The sequence below is a fragment of the Halichoeres trimaculatus genome, unplaced genomic scaffold (assembly GCF_033239565.1).
Source record: "Halichoeres trimaculatus isolate MK-OKI-2021-1 unplaced genomic scaffold, fHalTri1.1 fHalTri1_scaffold_23, whole genome shotgun sequence".
Taxonomy (NCBI): domain Eukaryota; kingdom Metazoa; phylum Chordata; class Actinopteri; order Labriformes; family Labridae; genus Halichoeres; species Halichoeres trimaculatus.
In genome coordinates this window covers 866,090-885,645 of record NW_027437201.1, presented here as the reverse complement: position 1 = coordinate 885,645, position 19,556 = coordinate 866,090, and the positions used below count along the sequence as shown (strand labels likewise).

General features: G+C 44.7%; 1 protein-coding gene across 1 annotated transcript; it reads left to right on the top strand.

Annotated features, from left to right (window-relative positions):
* The first annotated feature begins 4,805 nt into the window (after positions 1-4,805).
* On the top strand, positions 4,806-18,534 carry gsg1l2b (gsg1-like 2b). Its single transcript, XM_074663400.1, has 5 exons — positions 4,806-5,247; positions 6,070-6,117; positions 11,064-11,216; positions 16,639-16,750; positions 16,964-18,534. Exons 1-5 carry the CDS (start codon positions 4,947-4,949, stop codon positions 17,262-17,264), a joined length of 915 nt encoding a protein of 304 aa, XP_074519501.1. The 5' UTR covers positions 4,806-4,946; the 3' UTR covers positions 17,265-18,534.
* The last annotated feature ends 1,022 nt before the right edge of the window (positions 18,535-19,556 follow it).

Sequence of the window (19,556 nt, the reverse complement as noted above, 5' to 3'; positions counted from 1 at the left end):
ACACACACACACACACACACACACACACACACACACACACACATGGGTGAGTGTGTGTGTGCATGTGTGTGTAATAGGGGTTGCAGGTCAGAGAGGAGGGAGAGCAGGGTAGAAAAGAATGATGGCTTTTAATCTCACGGGACAAATGTTTGCAATTCCTCGACAGCCTCCTTCTAAAAACTCACACACACACACACACACACACACACACACACACACACACACACACACACACACACACACACACACACACACACACACAGAGCATATTTCTAATTTACTTCCTATCTACAGCAGCAGTCAGAGGAAATTACTGATGGACATCACATTTCTGCAGACACACACACGTCTGTCAGCTGGATATTTGCAGATGTCCTGAATATGACATTGTGTTTTGTTTTGTTTTGTTTTGTTTTTTGTTTTATCAGTGTGTTGTTGTTTATTCAGAGTATTTTTTGTTTTGAGCATGCTGTTTTTGAGCAGAACGTCAGGTTTTTCCAGTGTGTTGTTTATTTCATTGTGTTGTTAATCAGTGTGTTGTTGTTTATTTCAGTGTGTTTTAAATCAGTGTGTTGTTCATTTCAATGTATTTATCAGTGTGTTGTTGTTGTTTTCTAGTGTGTTATTTATTTATTTATTTTATCAGTGTGCTGTTTATTTTTGTATGTTGGTGTTTACTTAAGTGTTTTGTTTTTAATTGGTGAATTGTTGTTTATTTCAGTGTGTTTTTGTTTGTCAGTGTTTTCTATTTAGATGTGTTGTTTCTTTTAGTGTGCTGTTTTGATCAGTGTGTTGTTTATTTCAATGTGTTTTTTGATCAGTGTTGTTGTTTGTTTCAGCATATTTAACCTTTTTCAGTGTTATTTATTTCAGTGTTTTTCACCAGTATGTAATTTTATTTTCAGTGTTGTTTATTTCAGTGTGTTATTCTTTGAGCATGTTGTTTTTGATCTGATTTGATCAAGTTTTCTTTTAATTTGTTGTTTATTCTAGTGTGTTGTTAATTTCAGTGTGTTGTTTATTTCAGAGTGTTGTTTATTTCGATGTGTTTTCTTATCAGTCTGTTGTTATTCATTCAATATGTTGTTATATACTTTAGTGTGTTGTATATTTCAACTTTTTGTTTATTTTAGCATATTAAAAAAACAGTGTGTTGTTTAATTCAGTGTGTTTTTTATTAACCTGTGTTGTTCTTATCAGTGTGTTGTTGGTCATGTCATGTGTTGCTGTTTGTGTGTGTGTGTGTGTGTGTGTGTGTGTGTGTGTGTGTGTGTGTGTGTGTGTGTGTGTGTGTGTGTGTGTGTGAGTTGTGATTGTCTCTATCTTCCTGTCTCTATGATTGAAAGCCGTCCTGACCTGACTCCAGCTGACAGTCCCCTGGTGGTAATCACACAGAGATGCTAACTGTCTGTTTCCCTCTGATAAACCCTCCTGACGGCTGTAAATTGTCTTTACGGTCTGATCAAGGTCTGTGGTGTTGGGCTGAAAATACAGAGAGTACTGTGAGTTTATACACACACACTGTTAACACTTTTACACCAGCCCACCTTTTGTAGATCAGGTTTAACTGGAGTTGAACCTCCGAGGACACACATCATACACTGAAAAAAATGTTTTGTTGAATTTACCCAATTTTATTAATTTTAGCAGTTGCACGCAATATCTTCATCTAGATCTAGATAATTTATTTAATGTTAATGTACATGTGATCTTTAAGTTATTTCAAATTAATAACATTCGTTGTTGTAACTCAAATACACATAGTAGATTTTACTCAAATTTCTTAAGAGATCACAACTAAACCCATGTTCATCAAACTAAATTATATTGAGTTATTGAATTGACTCATTTCAAACCGTGAGTGAGGAGGGAGTGCAGTGGATATTAGACTCAGCTGTACAGTAAGATGTTAACCAGCCAAGGGCACTGGTTTTCCGTGCTCCACATGGCATGGACCGTGAACCTTGAAGCATGTTTAATATTTTATATGTTAATAAATGAGATGTGTTGATGGGCTAAAATTATGATCAGAAATGACAAACTGGGTTTTGTCTTCAGTTATATTCAAATTACCATTACCGAGAGAGTATTTTAATTGGAGCCCTCAGTGTAGTGGAGCACAGACGGCCGTGCAGCCAGGACAAGCAGCCCATGTCATGGAGCACAGCCAGGCAGCCAATGCCATGGGGCACAGCCAAGCAGCCTGTACTGTGGAGCACAGACAGACAGCCAGCCAGCCAGACAGCTAGCCAGCGCAGTGGACCACAGACAGGCAGCTGGTCCATGCAATGGAGCACAGACACACTGTCCCTGCGTGGTATCTTAATGTGCATCAGGATCTCATATCCACAGTGTTCCCTCCTCACCCATGGTTTTTCCTTTTGGGATTCGCAGATTATTGAGTTGAATCAACTTAAAATTGTATGTTGGATTAATGCAAAATATTGATTTGAGAAGAATTAAAATATTTAATTTATTTGACTTATTAAGTTGTGTTAATTGAACTTGTTAATTTTATTTCAAAGAACTTAATTGATTTAGGTGTTACAGATTGAAGCAATTAATTTAAGTTGGTCCAACTACTTCTTTTTATTAGTTCACTGAAAAAAATGTTTTGTTGAATTTACCCAATTTTATTAATTTTAGCAGTTGCACGCAATATCTTTATCTAGATCTAGATAATTTATTTAATGTTAATGTACATGTGATCTTTAAGTTATTTCAAATTAATAACATTCGTTGTTGTAACTCAAATACACATAGTAGATTTTACTCAAATTTCTTAAGAGATCACAACTAAACCCATGTTGAATCATTTAAGTTGGTCCAACTACTTCTATTATTAGTTGTAGCAATACAGAATTTCATGTTGATATGGTCCACAAAAATACATTGGAAACCTTAACTTAAATATTGAGTTGGATTGATTAAAAAAATTACATCACTTCAACTGATTGACAGACTTTTTTTTCAGTGTTATCCTCTGGCTCTGCTCTCTGATGAATAAGGCCTATTGCACATTACTGCCACTTCCTGCTCTGGAGAGGTGTTGCAGATGGGATTCCTACTTAAACCAATTACGTTGAGTTAACATAAAGTGATTTTTTTGTTTTAACAATTTTGTACATCATGCTGAAACAACATGATTTAATCATGTTTAACCACTGAACATGAAATAATCTAGTAGAAGCTACATGTTTTATTTGTGCTGATTGAACAAACACCAAAGTTCCTTTTTTGAGTGTATCAGCGTGGGGTAGATTAACGTCCCTTTGTCTCCTTACATCATCTCATTTTCTTCACAGCTCAGATTAGAACTGGCTGTTAAAATACATCACAAAAACTTGACTGACACAGCACCTTTAAAAACAGAGATAAAGACAGGAAGTCAGAAGGAGTCAAACATTCAGTGAAAGGTCTGAAGCCAGTATTAAAAACTGCAGTTCCCAGAGCCTTCACCAGAGGAGCTCCAGAAACCACATCCACAGCCATTCAAAACTGATATTTACAGCAGAAGTAAACATGTTTACATGTTTTAAATCTGAATCAGTCATTCAAACTCTCATACCAGACTGCTTCAGACCTCTCTAATCCTCTCCCACCAACCGCTCAGTTTACCTCCCCCTCATTCAGATCTGATTGATCTTTAAAACTTCAACATCAGTTAATGTTCATCCAGAGAAATAAAGCAGCCCAGCTTTGTTGTTTGAGTGATAGAACATTTGGATAAATCTTTCTGTTAATTGTTTGGAGACAGAACATTTCTCCCCTGATTTTTCAGAAGAGATCACGAAGCTGCCATACAGAGGAAAACTGAACCTCTGAGCCGGGTTCAGGCCATTCAGCTAGGAAAAACAAGCAAATCAGATGGAACTTCATATCAAAACTTTCTGAGAAACCTTTCTGAGTTTATGGGAAACACTCCACCTCACTACACCTCAGTGAGTTCAGGAACTAATGGATGAATAGATAATATCAGTGTGAGAGGGGACAAGATTACAGAGGAACCGAACCCAACTTCAAGGCTCAGTTTAAGGTTGATGGGACAGTTTGTGTCTCATAGTTTGTGCTTTAAAGGTTTGATTTGGGATCTGATGGATCCAGATGACATGTCAAAGTGTTGTTTGGAGTGGAGCTGTTTGCTGACGGCTCAGTGATTCAGAGCAACAAAGAAACCAGCTCTCAACAAATGTCACAAACGTGAATCAGACGCTAGTTCAACACTTCAGGAACCAGGAGGAGGAAGAGGAGGAAGAGAAGGAAGAGGGGGAGTGTTGTGCAATCTTTGGAAAACCATGCAGATGATGTCATAGTGATGTCATCAGGACAGAGTCAGAGCCTGTTTTAGTGAAAGTGTATTACCCCCTCTGACCCTAGACCAGACTCTGAGTATGCACAGGTGACACATGAAACCTTTGGAGCTGGGCCTTGCCAGTCTGAAGGGGGTCAGACCGAAGGGGGTCAGTCTGATCTGGTGGTTTTATGTGGAGGAGGGTTCATGTCTGTAAATTCAACTGATCTGGTGGTTCAGAGGAGCCGAACCTACCAGGTTTAACTTAAGATCAGCTGATGTCTGTTTATTTAACTCAAAATGAATGGAATCATCTTCATCACTGTGTGTGTGTGTGTGTGTGTGTGTGTGTGTGTGTGTGTGTGTGTGTGTGTGTGTGTGTGTGTGTGTGTGTGTGTGTGAGGGCGTGTGTGAGGGCGTGTGTGTGTGAGGGCGTGTATCAGGTGGGTGTGTTGAGGGGGCTGCAGCCTACAAATTGAGCTCGTGAGCTCCGCGAGCTGCAGATGAGAGCAGCGCTCTGCACGCGCCGGACGCGCCTCCGGACCGAGTCACGGACACGGTACCGAACGGGACTATCGGCACTATGAGAGTCTGAGGTGAAGCACAGGGATCCGGTGCCAGACGAGGAGAGGAATAACATCCTCCACGCGCCGTGATGGGGATAGACCGGCGAAGGAGAGCGTCGCTCGCACTCACCTTGAACTTCCTCGCGCTTTTCTTGGCCGTGTCCGCGCTCACCACGAGCTACTGGTGTGAGGGCACGCGGAAGGTGGTGAAGCCGTTGTGCACCGGGCCGGTCACCGGCAAACAGTCCTTTTGCATCCGCTTCAACAGCTCCAACGTTAACGACACGCGGCTCGTTCAGTACATCTGGGAGACCGGAGAGGATAAGTACGTACTGAGGAAGTTCCACACAGGGATCTGGTTCTCCTGCGAGCAGAACATCAACATGACTGGTGAGTTTAGACAGGGGGCACCAGGGACCGGGACCGGAGCACAGCGAGGCGCGCGGGCTAAGCGCGCAGACAGGTGCGTCACGGAGAGGGACGGAGATTCAGGCATTCATTTATAAGACCGTGTGAAGGAATGTTATCCAGGTGTACACGGTCTGGATCCAGGATCATAGTCCCACACATTAATGAAGTGGATTCTTCGTACCCGCTCCTCATCAGGGTGGAACTAATCCAAGGTTTTCACGCACGGCCGGGTGAAGGAAGGTTCAGGACCTTCTTTAGGGGCTGAGGATGAGGAAGGTTAGGACATATTAGACAATCATTTACATAATTAATTTAGAAACCAGCACAGTAATAAGCCTGATCAGACCTGAGGGAGGGAGTCAGAACATTTCTGAGCTCTAATAAAGTTCTGCTTTAACCCGTAAAGGTCTGAAAACATGAGAGGAGCATCTACAGATGGATTCCTCCACAGAGCGAGTCGCTCCCCGAGTTCTGTCACAGGTTCATCTGTGATCTTAGTGCAAGCGTCTGATCCGTCTGTTCATCTCAGTGTGGCTCTGCTGGCCGACAGGGGCTGGATGTCAGGCTGCAGGCTCCCGGGGCTGAGGGGGAGGAGAGGGAGGAGAGGGAGGAGAGGGGAGACAGTTAAACAGAGTGAGGATCTCTGCACAGATTTGATCATTTGTCCCTTTTTTACTCACACCAGCTTCATCATTGTGAGCAGAAACAGCCTCCCTCTGACTCACCACCATCCTGTGAACAGATCTGAGACTCAGACCTGTCCAAATCTAATCCAGGTCTCTTGTGTTCTGTGTTTTTCAGGTGAGAACTGCAGAAGCTTCCTTTATGTTGCTCCTGCCAACGAGAGAGGTGAGCATGCACGTCTATTTCATCTTTTTTTAACTCATCTGCAGACACAGTCCTCCTCTTAGCTACTCGGCCTTAATTTCTTGATCCTGCACCAAAACAAAGAAATCTAGAAGCATGCTCTCACCTCACTGCTGTAAAGACCAGGTGGATTAACAAGAGTAACAAAGACTGTGAGCGTGTGAAGTTTGTTGTTAACAATTAAACCAAATGTGCACGGAAACTTACACACATGCACCAAATGTTTCTGCGGCTGCTTGGCTTTACATTCAAACAGGAAACCAGCTCATTTGATTCCCTCTGATCCAAAAAGCTGAGAAACCATGAGAATCAGGACCATTCATCAAATCCTCTCTGTGTTTGACTGTTCTTGAAATGCTCTGTGGAGGTGCTGTGTAACCTTCAGAGAGGCTACGCACTGTACACACATGATGACACAGCTCAGTCTGCTGCATGCAGCCAGATTTGGTGATCGCCATTCCAGGTTTTTAATTTAGGGAGAGAAAGGTTTGTTAGTCCGTGAGAGAGTTTTGGTCCTTTTTGTGTCTCTACTCATGTCTCCGACCATGTCTTCAAACATGTCTTCTGATGATGGAGTAGCATACAGGGAGGGCTGGTTATGGTCACTATAGCTGTGAATCATATATACATATCTCTCACCGCTAGAAAAAAAATGCATTGATCTTTCCAAAGCTGCCACTGGACACAGTGCTCAGCTGTAAAGATAATGCAGACAAGGGGAAAAAAATGTCTTCTGACCTTGTCACTGATTGTGTCTCTGATCATGTTGTGTCTATGATTGTCGTGTCTCTGATCGTCTCTGATTGGGTTGTGTCTCTTGTTTTGTCTCTGATCCTGTCTCTGGTTGTGTCTCTGATAGTGTCAGTCTCTTTTCCTGTCTCGAGTCATGTCTCTGACTGTTTCTTTGGTTTTGTTGAGTCTCTTTGTGTATCTGATCATGCTCGGATGGTTCTCTGAATATGTCTCTTGTTGTGTCTGATATTGTTTCTGAACATATTCTTTCTCCGATAACATTGTGTCTCTGATCATGTCTCTGACAGGGTCTCTGGTGTTGTCTCTGATTGTTTGTCGAATGGTGTCTCTGAACATGTCTTTGGTTGTGTGTCGTATTGTGTCTCTGATCATGTCTGTGGTTGTGTCTCTCATTATGTCTCTTTTGTTGTTTCTCTAATAATGTCTGGCAGTGTCTCTGGTGTTGTCTCTGATCATGTCTCTAGTTTTGTCTTTGGATGTCTCTGTGGTTGTGTTTCTGAAAACATTCTGCCTCTGATCATTTTGTGTCTCTGATCATGTTTCTGATCATGTCTCTGATTATGTGTCTGATGGTGTTTCTCAGCATGTCTCTGGTTGTGTTTCTGATGGTGTCTCTGATCATGTCTGTGGTTGTGTCTCTCATTGTGTCTCTAGTTGTGTCTTTTGTTGTTTCTTTAATAATGTCTGACAGTGTCTTTGGTGTTGTCTCTGATCAGGTCTCTAGTTTTCTTTTTGGATGTGTCTCTGGTTGTGTCTTTTGTTGTTCCTCTGATAATGTCTGACAGTGTCTCTGGTGTTGTCTCTGATCATGTCTCTAGTTTTATCTTTGGATGTGTCTGTGGTTGTGTTTCTGAACACATTCTGCCTCTGAACATATCGTGTCTCTGATCATGTTTCTGGTTGTCTCTCTGATTATGTGTCTTATGGTCTCTCTGATTGTGTGTCTCTGGTTGTTTTTCTGATGGTCTCTCTCTGATTGTGTGTCTGGCAGTCTCTCTGATGAAGTGTGTCTCTGGTTGTGTTTCTGATCATGTCTTTGGTGTTGTCTCTCATTGTGTCTCTGGTTGTGTCTTTTGTTGTTTCTATGATAATGTCTGACAGTGTCTCTGGTGTTGTCTCTGATCATGTCTCTAGTTTTATCTTTGGATGTGTCTGTGGTTGTGTTTCTGAACACATTCTGCCTCTGAACATATCGTGTCTCAGATCATGTTTCTGGTTGTGTCTCTGATTATGTGTCTTATGGTCTCTCTGATTGTGTGTCTCTGGTTGTTTTTCTGATGGTCTCTCTCTGATTGTGTGTCTGGCAGTCTCTCTGATGAAGTGTGTCTCTGGTTGTGTTTCTGATCATGTCTTTGGTGTTGTCTCTCATTGTGTCTCTGGTTGTGTCTTTTGTTGTTTCTATGATAATGTCTGACAGTGTCTCTGGTGTTGTCTCTGATCATGTCTCTAGTTTTATCTTTGGATGTGTCTGTGGTTGTGTTTCTGAACACATTCTGCCTCTGAACATATCGTGTCTCAGATCATGTTTCTGGTTGTGTCTCTGATTATGTGTCTTATGGTCTCTCTGATTGTGTGTCTCTGGTTGTTTTTCTGATGGTCTCTCTCTGATTGTGTGTCTGGCAGTCTCTCTGATGAAGTGTGTCTCTGGTTGTGTTTCTGATCATGTCTTTGGTGTTGTCTCTCATTGTGTCTCTGGTTGTGTCTTTTGTTGTTTCTATGATAATGTCTGACAGTGTCTCTGGTGTTGTCTCTGATCATGTCTCTAGTTTTATCTTTGGATGTGTCTGTGGTTGTGTTTCTGAACACATTCTGCCTCTGAACATATCGTGTCTCAGATCATGTTTCTGATCGTATCTCTGATTATGTGTCTGATGGTGTCTCTCACTGTGTGTCTGATGGTCTCTCTGATTGTGTGTCTCTGGTTGTGTTTCCGATCATGTCTCTGATTGTGTGTCCTGCATTGTTCCTGATCATGTCTCTGGTTGTGTCTTTAACTGTGTGTCTGATGGTGTCTCTTATAGTGTCTCTTGCGTTGTCTCTCATCATGTCTATGATCCAGTCCTGGTTGTGTCTCTGAACCTGTTCTGTGGTTGTGTTTCTGGTTGTGTCTCTGAGCATTTCTCTGATTGAGTCAGATTGAGTGTCTAAATGTGTCTCTAAATAAATCTCTTATCGTATGGTGTCACCGATCACGTCTTTGATTGTATTGTGTTGCTGATCATTTCTTGAATTTTGTCTCTGATTGTGTCTCTGATTGTGTTTCCGTTTCTGTCTCTGACTTTGTCTCTTGATGTGTCTCCGATCATGCCTCTGTTTCTGTCTGTAATGGTGTCTCAGATGGACCAGGGGAAGGACCCTGTACCTTCTCAAGCCTCTGAGAGAAGCTCTGTGTGCCTGAGGTGGAGGTTTTGGAGCTTTTCAGGATCTTTTGTTGTTGTGCGTAAACGCTGGCTGAGCCCTGAACAGATCAGAGTGTTGTCACAACATCTGTCGGCTTCCCTCTGAGCCGCTGGCTTTCTGTTTTTGACTCGGAGCCCAAACAGGGTTGCGATTACCGAGTACCTCTGAGGCCTGGGCTCATAGTATCTGCTACTCCATCTGAGGAATAATCCTTTTTCTGCATGTAATGGAATCAAGACAACAACTTAATACTGCAGCAGGTTGTTGTTTGGGCGGATTATCAGATCAGTGACTCTGTTAGGTAACAAGAAAAGTGTTGTTAACACAGGCCTCAGCAGGCGCTGCCAGAGCCCCACCTCTACATGTATGCTGTATGGAATAAATATAAAGCTCAAAGAAGAGCTGCAGAGTACAGCCACAGCAGGTAAAACAGAGCAGAGTGAGGACTCCTCTCTTTTTACAGTCTTTGTACCAAAGTGTGTCAGGATCCTTAGACACAGAGCTCCTGTAGGTTCAGTCTGTGTGGTTTTATTGATGCTGAGCAGCTTCCTCTGCATCCACATGTAGTTCAAAGACCTGTCAGCTGTGAGGCTCCATCACTCAGGAGTTAGTGACACGTATTGACTGCGGACGCTGCAGCAGAGGTCACAGAGCAGTTCTGAGGACCAGACTGAACCTGCACCAGAGTTCAGCATCCTGCGGATTAAAGCCAGTCACAGATCAGACTCTGCAGACCAGGGGTTTTTATGTATCCTGCGCAAGATGTGTGGATGATAGATCCATCAGCAGCAGCTCATCACAGAGAGATGTTAAAAAAGAGGATTCATCAAAAACAAAGGTATGAGCTGCATTTTCTGGAGAAAATCAGCTCCACTCTTTGCTGTTTATTTTAAAGGTCTCCTGTCTTTACTGAGCTCTGCACATCAGATCAGACTCTGAAGGTCCACTTTATCATAGTGTTTCAGTGCTGAGAGCCACAAACAAACAAGCTGCTGTTTGATGAAGCAGAAACAAAGGTCTGACTGAAAGTGAGGGCCTTCTTCATCTCTGCGTACCTGTGATTGGCTCATCAACAAGCCCTGAGCAGAAGAGACCCTGTTATCTTTTAAACATCTGAGGCCTGAAGGCCTGAAAGCAGTCCTTACAAGACACACCTGATGCTGAAGCTCAGTGAAAGAGCTGCTGGCAGATTCAGCCCAGCGTCATTTACATTCACCTGGCAGACTCAGCAGCTCTTCGTCTACGTCTGAAGCAGGAAACTCTGAGTGAATCTGACCCCGGACAGTCTCTAAACGTCCTTTAATAACATGTTTTATCTCTGTGCCCTCCTTTAGCCAAATTAAATTAGATCTGTCCTCCTGCAGTAGGTGAAGCCTGGCTTCATTATTCCTGCAGAGGAATCTGACTCTCCTCCTCTCTGCTTCATTAACATGCTGAGACCCCCTGCTCAGGTGATCCATGTGATTACAGCTCAGCTGACAGGCACAGGTGTTTAATCTGCAGAGGTTCAGGCGCTCCACACTCACTCACCTGAGATCTGCCTCTCTCTGTGTCTCTCTGTGTCGCTGCCCCCCCTCCTCTGGTCGTGTCCCCTCTCTGACACCAAAGGTTAATCTGATGGGTGTCAGGTCACTGCTCCACCTTCCATTCCCTCACTCTCCATCCTCTGTCCTATATTACACCCATTTTCTTCCACCCTCCCCCTGTCTCTCCATCTCTCCTCCCCCTCCTCCCCCCTCCTCCACTAAATGGTTATATCCCTCCTCTCTCCTCAGGAGTGCTGTGGCTGTGCATCGTAGCAGAGTGCCTGTATATCCTCCTGCTGGCCACCGGGGGCGTCCTCATGTCCATCGAGGTGTGTCAGTTTGGGAACGTCATCGATGGCCTCAAGCTTAACGCCTTTGCTGCCATTTTCACCGTGCTGTCAGGTGAGTGAGGCTGTGGTCCCTGAGGGTCTGACTTAAGTCCTCTTTGAAAGTCAAACACAGGATTGGTGATGTCTCTGTTTTGGCTTTGCTTGCTGTAAGCAGATGTGTCAGCCATCTTTCAGCACAGAAACTGACTCCACGTTTCAACCCAGAGGTCATCTTCACCTCTAGAACCAGGATGACTAAACGTGTGCTGTCTCCAGTTTTAAAGGTTGTCTGAGGAAACGATGATCAGTTGATTGCTCTCGTCAGACTCACCTCCAGCCTCCTGGAAGCTTCAGAGCTTCACCTGGTCACTCACAGGCTGACTGCAGGTCACCAACTCTCTACACTTCAGGAGGACTCAGGGGGTGTGCTCCTCCAGTCTGCTCTCAACATGTTGGGTCATTAGGAAGCTCTGATGCATGGTGGCTGTGCAGCTGGGCCTCACTCTGATGATTTGCCACCACAAGTTCCAAGCCCTGAGCCCTAAGTCCTGAGTCCTGATTCCTGATCCCTTAGTCCTGAGCCCTGAGTCCCAAGTCATGCTTCCTAATCCCTGAACCCTGAGTCCTGATTCTTAAAACGCTGAGTCCTGAGCCCTGAGTCCTGGTTCCTGATTCTTGGGTCCTGAGTCTGAAGCCTTGATTCCCAGTCGCTGAACCCTGAGTTCTGACTCCTGGAACCTGAACCCTGAGCCCTGTGTCCTGAGTTCGGAATCCTGAGCCCTGAGTCCTGAGCCCTACACCATGAGCCCTGAGTCCTCAGCCCTGGTCCACAAGCCCTGAGTTCATAGACCTGAGCCATGAGCCCTGAGTCCTCAGCCCTAAATCCTAAGCCCTGAGTCCTGAGTCTTATGACCTAAGCCCCGAGTCCTCAGTCCTGGTCCTCGAGCCCTGAGTCCATAGACCTGAGCCATGAGTCCTGAGTCTTCAGCCCTAAATCCTAAGCCCTGAGTCCTAAGCCTTTTGTCTTGAGACATGAGCCCTGAGTCCTAAGCCCAGTGTCCTCAGTCCTGAGCTGCGAGTCCTGTGGTCAGATTATTTCAGACTCTGGATTTAAGGGAAGGTCATTTTGGAGTTCTCTGCAGAGAGAAGTAGTCAGACGAAACACTGACAGGAGGACTCTCAGGGCCAAGAGACTGCGACAGACCTCAGTGTGAGTCTGAAGCCATGCCAGCACACACACACACACACACACACACACACACACACACACACACACACACACACACACACACACACACACACACACACACACACACACACACACACACACACACACACACACACACTCAGACCTGTACTTATTCATTCAAGCCTTTATCTTAAATCCATTCTTCATGTCTGTTCGCTCTGAATGAGCCCTCTGCTTTCACAAACAAACAAACAAACACACTTGGTGTGTGTTCATGCTCTGAGTCCTCTCTCTGAGTCCTCTCTCTGAGTCCTCTCTCTGAGCTCTTAGGGACTGTTTCTGCTGATGTGATTGGTAGAGGGGCTGTTCCTGGTTCTGTGGGTTAACCTGCAGATCAATAGATGCTGTGATATTGCTAAGAGCTGTACATTTAACAACTCCTCCCACTAGGGTTGCACGATATACCAATACTGAGGAGGTATTGATACTCCCTGTTTTCAAAAAGTAAACAATATCAAGTGTTTTAAGTATCCCAAGGCATTTTTTTGTCTGAATCAGAGACATTTTGACTCAGGCACCTTGTGAGTCTGCAGCCACCAAGCTCTCTGAGGAGTGGGCGGAGACTTGCTCTCTTTCCAAACTGTGTGTTGTTGTGAAGTTGGACAGTGAGCCAGTAGTAGCTATGCCTGTCGATGCTTTGCCGTTTTCAATCCAACGGCAGACATAGCTTCAAGTTTGCGTGCGTGAAGCACACGCAGCCCTGAGTCACACGCAGCCCTGAGTCACAGAGCTGTGGTGTCAACACAGTTCAAATAAGTGATGAGTAGTTTTTGGACACTAATGATGATAGAAACCTACAGGAGACACTAAAGTGCTGCATCCATGAAAGAACTTAAATAACACGGGTACACTTTTTTTTAGAGTATTCATGTTAAAAGTGTGTTATTCAGCGTCTTAACACACACAGTGTGAGCTAAACTACAGTGTGCTGAGAATGAAAACAATAGATGGCTGTTAAAGTCTGACAGGGTTATTTTACCTGATCATTACTGTACAACAATCACTATTTTCTGGTTTTATATTTAGTTGAATTATTCTTGAGAATTATAAAGAGTTCAAGTTCCCTCCAGGAATTGATTCTGCATGTAATCTATAAAACTTTGTGTGTGTGTGTGTGTGTGTGTGTGTGTGTGTGTGTGTGTGTGTGTGTGTGTGTGTGTGTGTGTGTGTGTGTGTGTGTGTGTGTGTGTGTGTGTGTGTGAGTGTGCGCACAATTTACAAATCTCTATTAGCCCCACAGAAACACAGATGTCAGAGAACTCATTTGAGGCAGCCTTCCCTTCAAGCTGCTTATTCTATTCATTTTCTGATGTGTTGGGTTTTGCCATGGTATCGAATAAGTATCAGTATCAAAAAAATTTCAGGCAGGTATCGTATCAAATCATAATTTTGGTATTGTGACAACACTACCTCCCACCAACACCATGCGAACTGTTCAAACATGGACTGTCAAATATTCTCTGTTTGAACAGACACAGCCACATGAGGACACCTCCACAAAGAGGTTTAATAAGCTGCAGTTCCCTGAGTGTCCACGAGAGTCTGTCTCCAGCAGTGAGTCAGTCCCCATAGAGCTCCATGTTGGAGGCTGATGGATTTGGTCAGTCCTGGCTCCAGGACCCAGCACAGAGTCTGACCCAGGTGCTGATCCTGGGCTCATTAACTGGTGTGTGGTGTGACAGCAGCTTCATCCATGTATTCATGGTCTTTTCACACCATCAGGATCTGCTCCTGTCAGAGGACGGAGCAGCAGACAGGACATGTTGGTGTTTGGTGCATATGTTGACAGATGGGTGAAGAAAGGACGTCATGGATCTGAGGCCGTCTCCTGCCTCATCCTGTCACAGCAGAGAGGGACAGTCCACCATCTCTCCCCTCATGGCGTCCCAGCTGACAGGAGCTCGCCGGCTCTCTGACAGCCTCTCTGACTTACACTCAGGCTCTGGCTCTGTGCCCGCTCCAACTTTGATTCCAGGAGAACTCCAGCCCGTCTGCATGTCTCATGTTTTATTCATGTGTGACTCAGAGTCTGCAGGAGCGAGCTGTGTGTGCGAACGAGGAGCTGAACCCTAAGAAGTTCACGCTGAGTGCAGTTTCATTTCATTTCGGAGCGTCTGTCTCAGTCGGCTGACTCCTGAACGGCTCCCTCAGCTCGTCACAGACGGCTTTACTGAGCCTGTAAACGGTCTGAGTTAAAGAGACCGTTAAAAAGTGGATTCTGCTTTTAATGAGTTGAGTTTTTACAGAGGAGGAGAGCAGATTAAAGTTTATTAAAGCCATCAGTCACTCTGGCTGTGCGGAGGAGGAGGAGGAGGGAAGGAGGAGGAAGACGGTTAGAGTTTATGACAGAAAACAGAAACATCAGAACGTCGACTCAGGGTCATTAATGTCAGATTTTATTCATCCATCCATCCATCCACCCTGTGTTCACTGGTTTTCACTCCACTGCAGATGAAGATTAAACACGTTCATCCAAATGGAGCAGAAGCAGAGTGTGTGTTAATCACTTTGAGTCTTTGGTTCCTTCACAGAGAGGAAACAGAGAGCTGGAGCTTCAATCAAACCGTCCTTTAACCAGCTGACAGCTAATCAACCCAGAACAACACCAGAATAATTCATGTTAATGAAGAATGATCCTGACTTCCACAAACCAGCATCCTGGTTACTTCAGTGTTTATTATTCCACAGGCTCACAGGGACGACCAATCAGAGCACACATTCACCCACTGTTACATTATCCCAGCCTCTGACAGGGGGACTGTGATCTGACCAGTGAAGCAGGAAGACACAGGATTACTTGAACGTTTATGCTCAGGTTAGACTGTGAGGAGTCTGTTTTTATCCTCTCTGTGATTGGATGGCATTGAGTGGGCATGGCTAAACCTTACAGCACCGCTGGGAGCTGTGACAGCAGACGGATGTGTTTAGGCCACGCCCACTCCTACACAGTCTGACATCAGAAGGAACGGAGTCTCTCTTCTCTCATTAACAGACCTGAAGTGATTCATCCTCAGAGGGCTCAAACTTTAAACACCAGATGTGGGTAAGTTTGCTGCCCCCTAGTGGATGTGACAGGGAACAACAGCTTCCTGAAGCGTGAGCTGAAGTGTGAGATGAAAGTGCGAGCTGAAGTGTTTGCAGAGCCTGTGTGTATGCCTGTGTGTGTGTGTGTCCTTGAGGGTTGTGTGGAGTGTTTGGCTCTAAAAAGAACCACCTGAATCCTCTCCTCTGTTCTCTAACCTGATCTTGATGAGAGCAGCAGCTTTCTCCTCACACTGCAGAACGTTCCGGACCCCAGATCTGCTCCTGAGCCCTGACACAAAGCCGCCTCAGATCTGCATCTCACTGAGCTTGAGAGGGCCGTCCTCAGGAATAAACATGAGCTCTTCTGAGATGAGATGGAGTTTAGGTGTGAGGGCCTGCTCAGCTCCTCCTCACTCCCAGGATTTTGGAGGCTTAGGAGGTAATCGGATTGGTCGGCTTCACACGCTGGATTTTGTTCCTGATTTATACACGCTGAGAGGGGAGGATGCTTCGGCTGACAGGGTCCAAGGAATCACTGAAACTCAGGGTTAAATAGGAGACAAGAGGAGGAGGAGGAGGAGGAGATGAACAGTATCTCTGAGTGGATGAGTGGGAGACAAGAAGCGGAGACAGCTTCAGATTCATTTAACTGACAAAGTGTATGTGTGTGTGTGTGTGTGTGTGTGTGTGTGTGTGTGTGTGTGTGTGTGTGTGTGTGTGTGTGTGTGTGTGTGTGTTATCTAAAGTGAGGAATATAAGTTTAGTCAAACTGATGGCTCTGTCTTTGATGTCCTGGCTCTACAAACTAAAAACCCTGCAGACGTAAAGGGAGGTTCAGTCTGATCCTCAGGCCTGAGGTTGTGTGTGTCTCATTTCAAACACTCAGATGTGTTTTTATTTTGATGGTCACAGTGAAGAGAAACACCTGTCAGATCATTGAACAGAAAAAATCTAATTCCTTCAGATTAGACTCTAAGGATTGTTTCATTCATAACATACCTCTGAGGGGACCCAGACTGGGAATATGTGAATGAGGTGAAAAATGCTGTTATGCTGCCCCCATGTGGCCACTGAGGAGAACTGAAGCGGTGTTTGTTTGTCAGAAGACAGTAATCTTCATTGGTGTGTGTGTGTGTGTGTGTGTGTGTGTGTGTGTGTGTGTGTGTGTGTGTGTGTGTGTGTGTGTGTGTGTGTGTGTGTGTGTGTGTGTGTGTGTGTTCAGGTCTGCTGGGTATGGTGGCCCACATGATGTTCACCACAGCCTTCCAGCTGACCGTCAGTTTGGGTCCAGAGGACTGGAAACCTCAGAGCTGGGACTACAGCTGGTCCTACATGTGAGTCACACACACACACAACAAACCTGTACCTGCACACTAACACACACACCCAGGGGATGACTGGTGTGTGTGCGTGTGCGTGTGTCTTAAATGATGAGCTCTGTTACAGATGTGTCTTTGTGTCTGTGTTGAGTTCTTTGACTTGTGGATAGTTGAAGGATCAAACCAAAGTTTCATTCGTCCTCTCTGTGTGTGTCTGGGTTCCTGCAGTTTGGCGTGGAGCTCCTTTACAGCCTGCATGGCGTCCTCTGTCACCACCATCAACCGCTACACTAAAACCATCCTGGAGTTCAAGCACAAGCGCAGGAACATCGAGAAGAACCTGAAGATCAAGCAGAAGCTCCTGGAGCTGGACTCACCTGAGCAGGTGTGGGACATGTACATCAGCTCTGTGCCCAGCACTGCCGAGGAGCTGCTTGACCTCTCCTCAAACAGCCGGAAGCTCTCCAACACCTCCATCTTCTTGGACCTAAATGATCTGCCTGACCAGCAGGGGGAGGAGTACTGCTAGAGGAAGAGTCTCTCGTCGTCAGGTTCAGGTGAGACAGTGATACCGGAGCTGAGAACATCACAGACCATGGCTCTTCAGTCTGACCACAGACACACCTGAAGCAGACATTTCTTCTGCCTTGATCCCAGATGTCCTCTGACGTCCCTGAAGCTTCCTGAGATCAAAGGTGGACTCTGTGTGTCAGCCCTGGTCCCTGCTGTTTTCAGAAACCTTATCAGCGTCTCTGAACTAATCTAAAGTGTGCTTACAGTTCATGTAGCCCCTTCAAGGCCCACCAACCACCTCTTTCACCCCAGGAGCTCCACCTAAAGGTGTGTTGGACTCAGCTGAGACCTCTGCTCCATCCCTCAGAGTTTAACACAGAACAGGTCTGAAGATCTGAGAGAACCACGTCCTCCCTCCATCCTGAGCCGGCACTCTGACTGATCTATGAAGCTCAGACTCTGAGACAGGGCTCCTCCTCCTGACTCTGATATCACACACACACACACACACACACACACACACACACACACACACACACACACACACACACACTCACACACACACACACACACACACACACACACACACACACACACACACACACACACACACACACACACACACACACACACACACTTCACAGCTGAAGAATGGTTCTCTGCCCCAGGAACTTGTGAACCAAACAGCATCATGTAGCTTCACACACATGTCCACAGGTCAGAGTAGCTGTCTGACAGTGTGTCCTGGATGGAGGGTGTGTGTGCTACCTGCTGAGTGTGTGTGTGTGTGTGTGTGTGTGTGTGTGTGTGTGTGTGTGTGTGTGTGTGTGTGTGTGTGTGTGTGTGTGTGTGTGTGTGTGTCCTGTGGGTGCCTTCCTTCCAGCAGCATGCCTCTGAACACGCAGTGCTCTGTCACACTGTGTGAGCAAACTGCCAAAAGCTTGAGGTGATCCGAGCGTGCTCAGTGCAGCTCTGTGTGTCACAGTTAAACAGGAAGTCATGAGGATGAGGACCAGAGACCCTGAGCAGGATGCTCCTCTTTCAGTTGAAGTATTTTCTCTCTGATGTGTTGATGTGTTTCTTTTTGACGTGGTCATCGTGGTCGTGGTCGCTGATCTGATTCAGGGTTATTCTCTCTTTGGGCTGTTTTTACCAGAGCATGGGCGGTCGCCTACTTTTGTGTCCCAAACATCTTTACAGTGGCTTTCTGTTTTTTAAGTTTTGTGAATGATTCTTTGCACCCTGGTGTATTTATGAATTTATAAGGTGTGTTGTTCCAGAGCAGGAGACGAGATAATAAAAGATTTGACTTGTTTTTATCTGGGCTGTCTTTTCTACACACTTCCTGTATTGTCCACTAGGTGGCGATGTATCCTCACTGTGATGACAAAGAGGACGTGTCGGCTGTATGGGACCAGTTTACAGTTTTTTATGAGTCCATAAACACTAAAATCTTAATAATTACAAAATTATCAGTACTTTAAACTCAAGGAGCAAAACATTGGACCAGATTTCCACCACACACAAAGTCAGCCTCTCACTTTTTGCAGACCAATACACATAGCAATTTGCAAAACACTAAACACACTTGTATACATCAGGCACAGAAGTATATCATGATGTCACATCTTTGCAACTCCAAAGCTCTAGTTGATAAATTAGCACACCCATGAGCCAGTTGATTTAATACACACATCAGATGCAGGGGCGTATTAAGTCGTTTGGGGGCCCAAGGCAAACCCAGTCAATGGGGCCCTCCATGTCCTTGTAACTCATCTTCCTCAGAGCTAGACTGGCCTTCCCTGGGTCCACTGTCTCTTTCCCAGAATCAAGGCATGAGACAGTGCTAATCTTGTACATGGTAACTTAACACAACTAAATGCATTTCCTCAAGTTCTGTACTTTAGTTTGATTTAGAAAAAAAGTGAATACATAGTTTAGTCCACTTTGTCCTGGATTTGAAATCTTTTATGGTCAATTGACAGCTTATTTGTCCCACAGTGGGGAATTTACAGAGTAACAGTAACAAACAAGAAAGTATGAAGTGAAAAACATTACAATAGGTAAAAATTGAAAAAAAATTTAGTAAAGAAAAAATATGTAAATATCAAGCACAACATAAAACTGGAAAAAAATCTACTGAAAGAGGTGATATTTACAGTGACCATACTTTCTGGTACTATTATTTTAAAGTTAATGTATTTTTGTTTGACCCCCTGTCCAGTGAGTTATGTTTCCAAAAAAGAGATTTTGTACAATAATGTTTATCACCAACTCAAATAGTTTGATTTTGAGAAAATGATCCTGT

Coding starts and splice junctions, on each gene's coding strand:
- gsg1l2b (XM_074663400.1), top strand. CDS start 4,947: ATGGGGATAGACCGGCGAAGGAGAGCGTCGCTCGCACTCACCTTGAAC. Junction 6,118..11,063: donor TGCTCCTGCCAACGAGAGAG/GTGAGCATGCAC, acceptor CTCTCTCCTCAG/GAGTGCTGTGGCTGTGCATC. Junction 11,217..16,638: donor CATTTTCACCGTGCTGTCAG/GTGAGTGAGGCT, acceptor GTGTGTGTTCAG/GTCTGCTGGGTATGGTGGCC.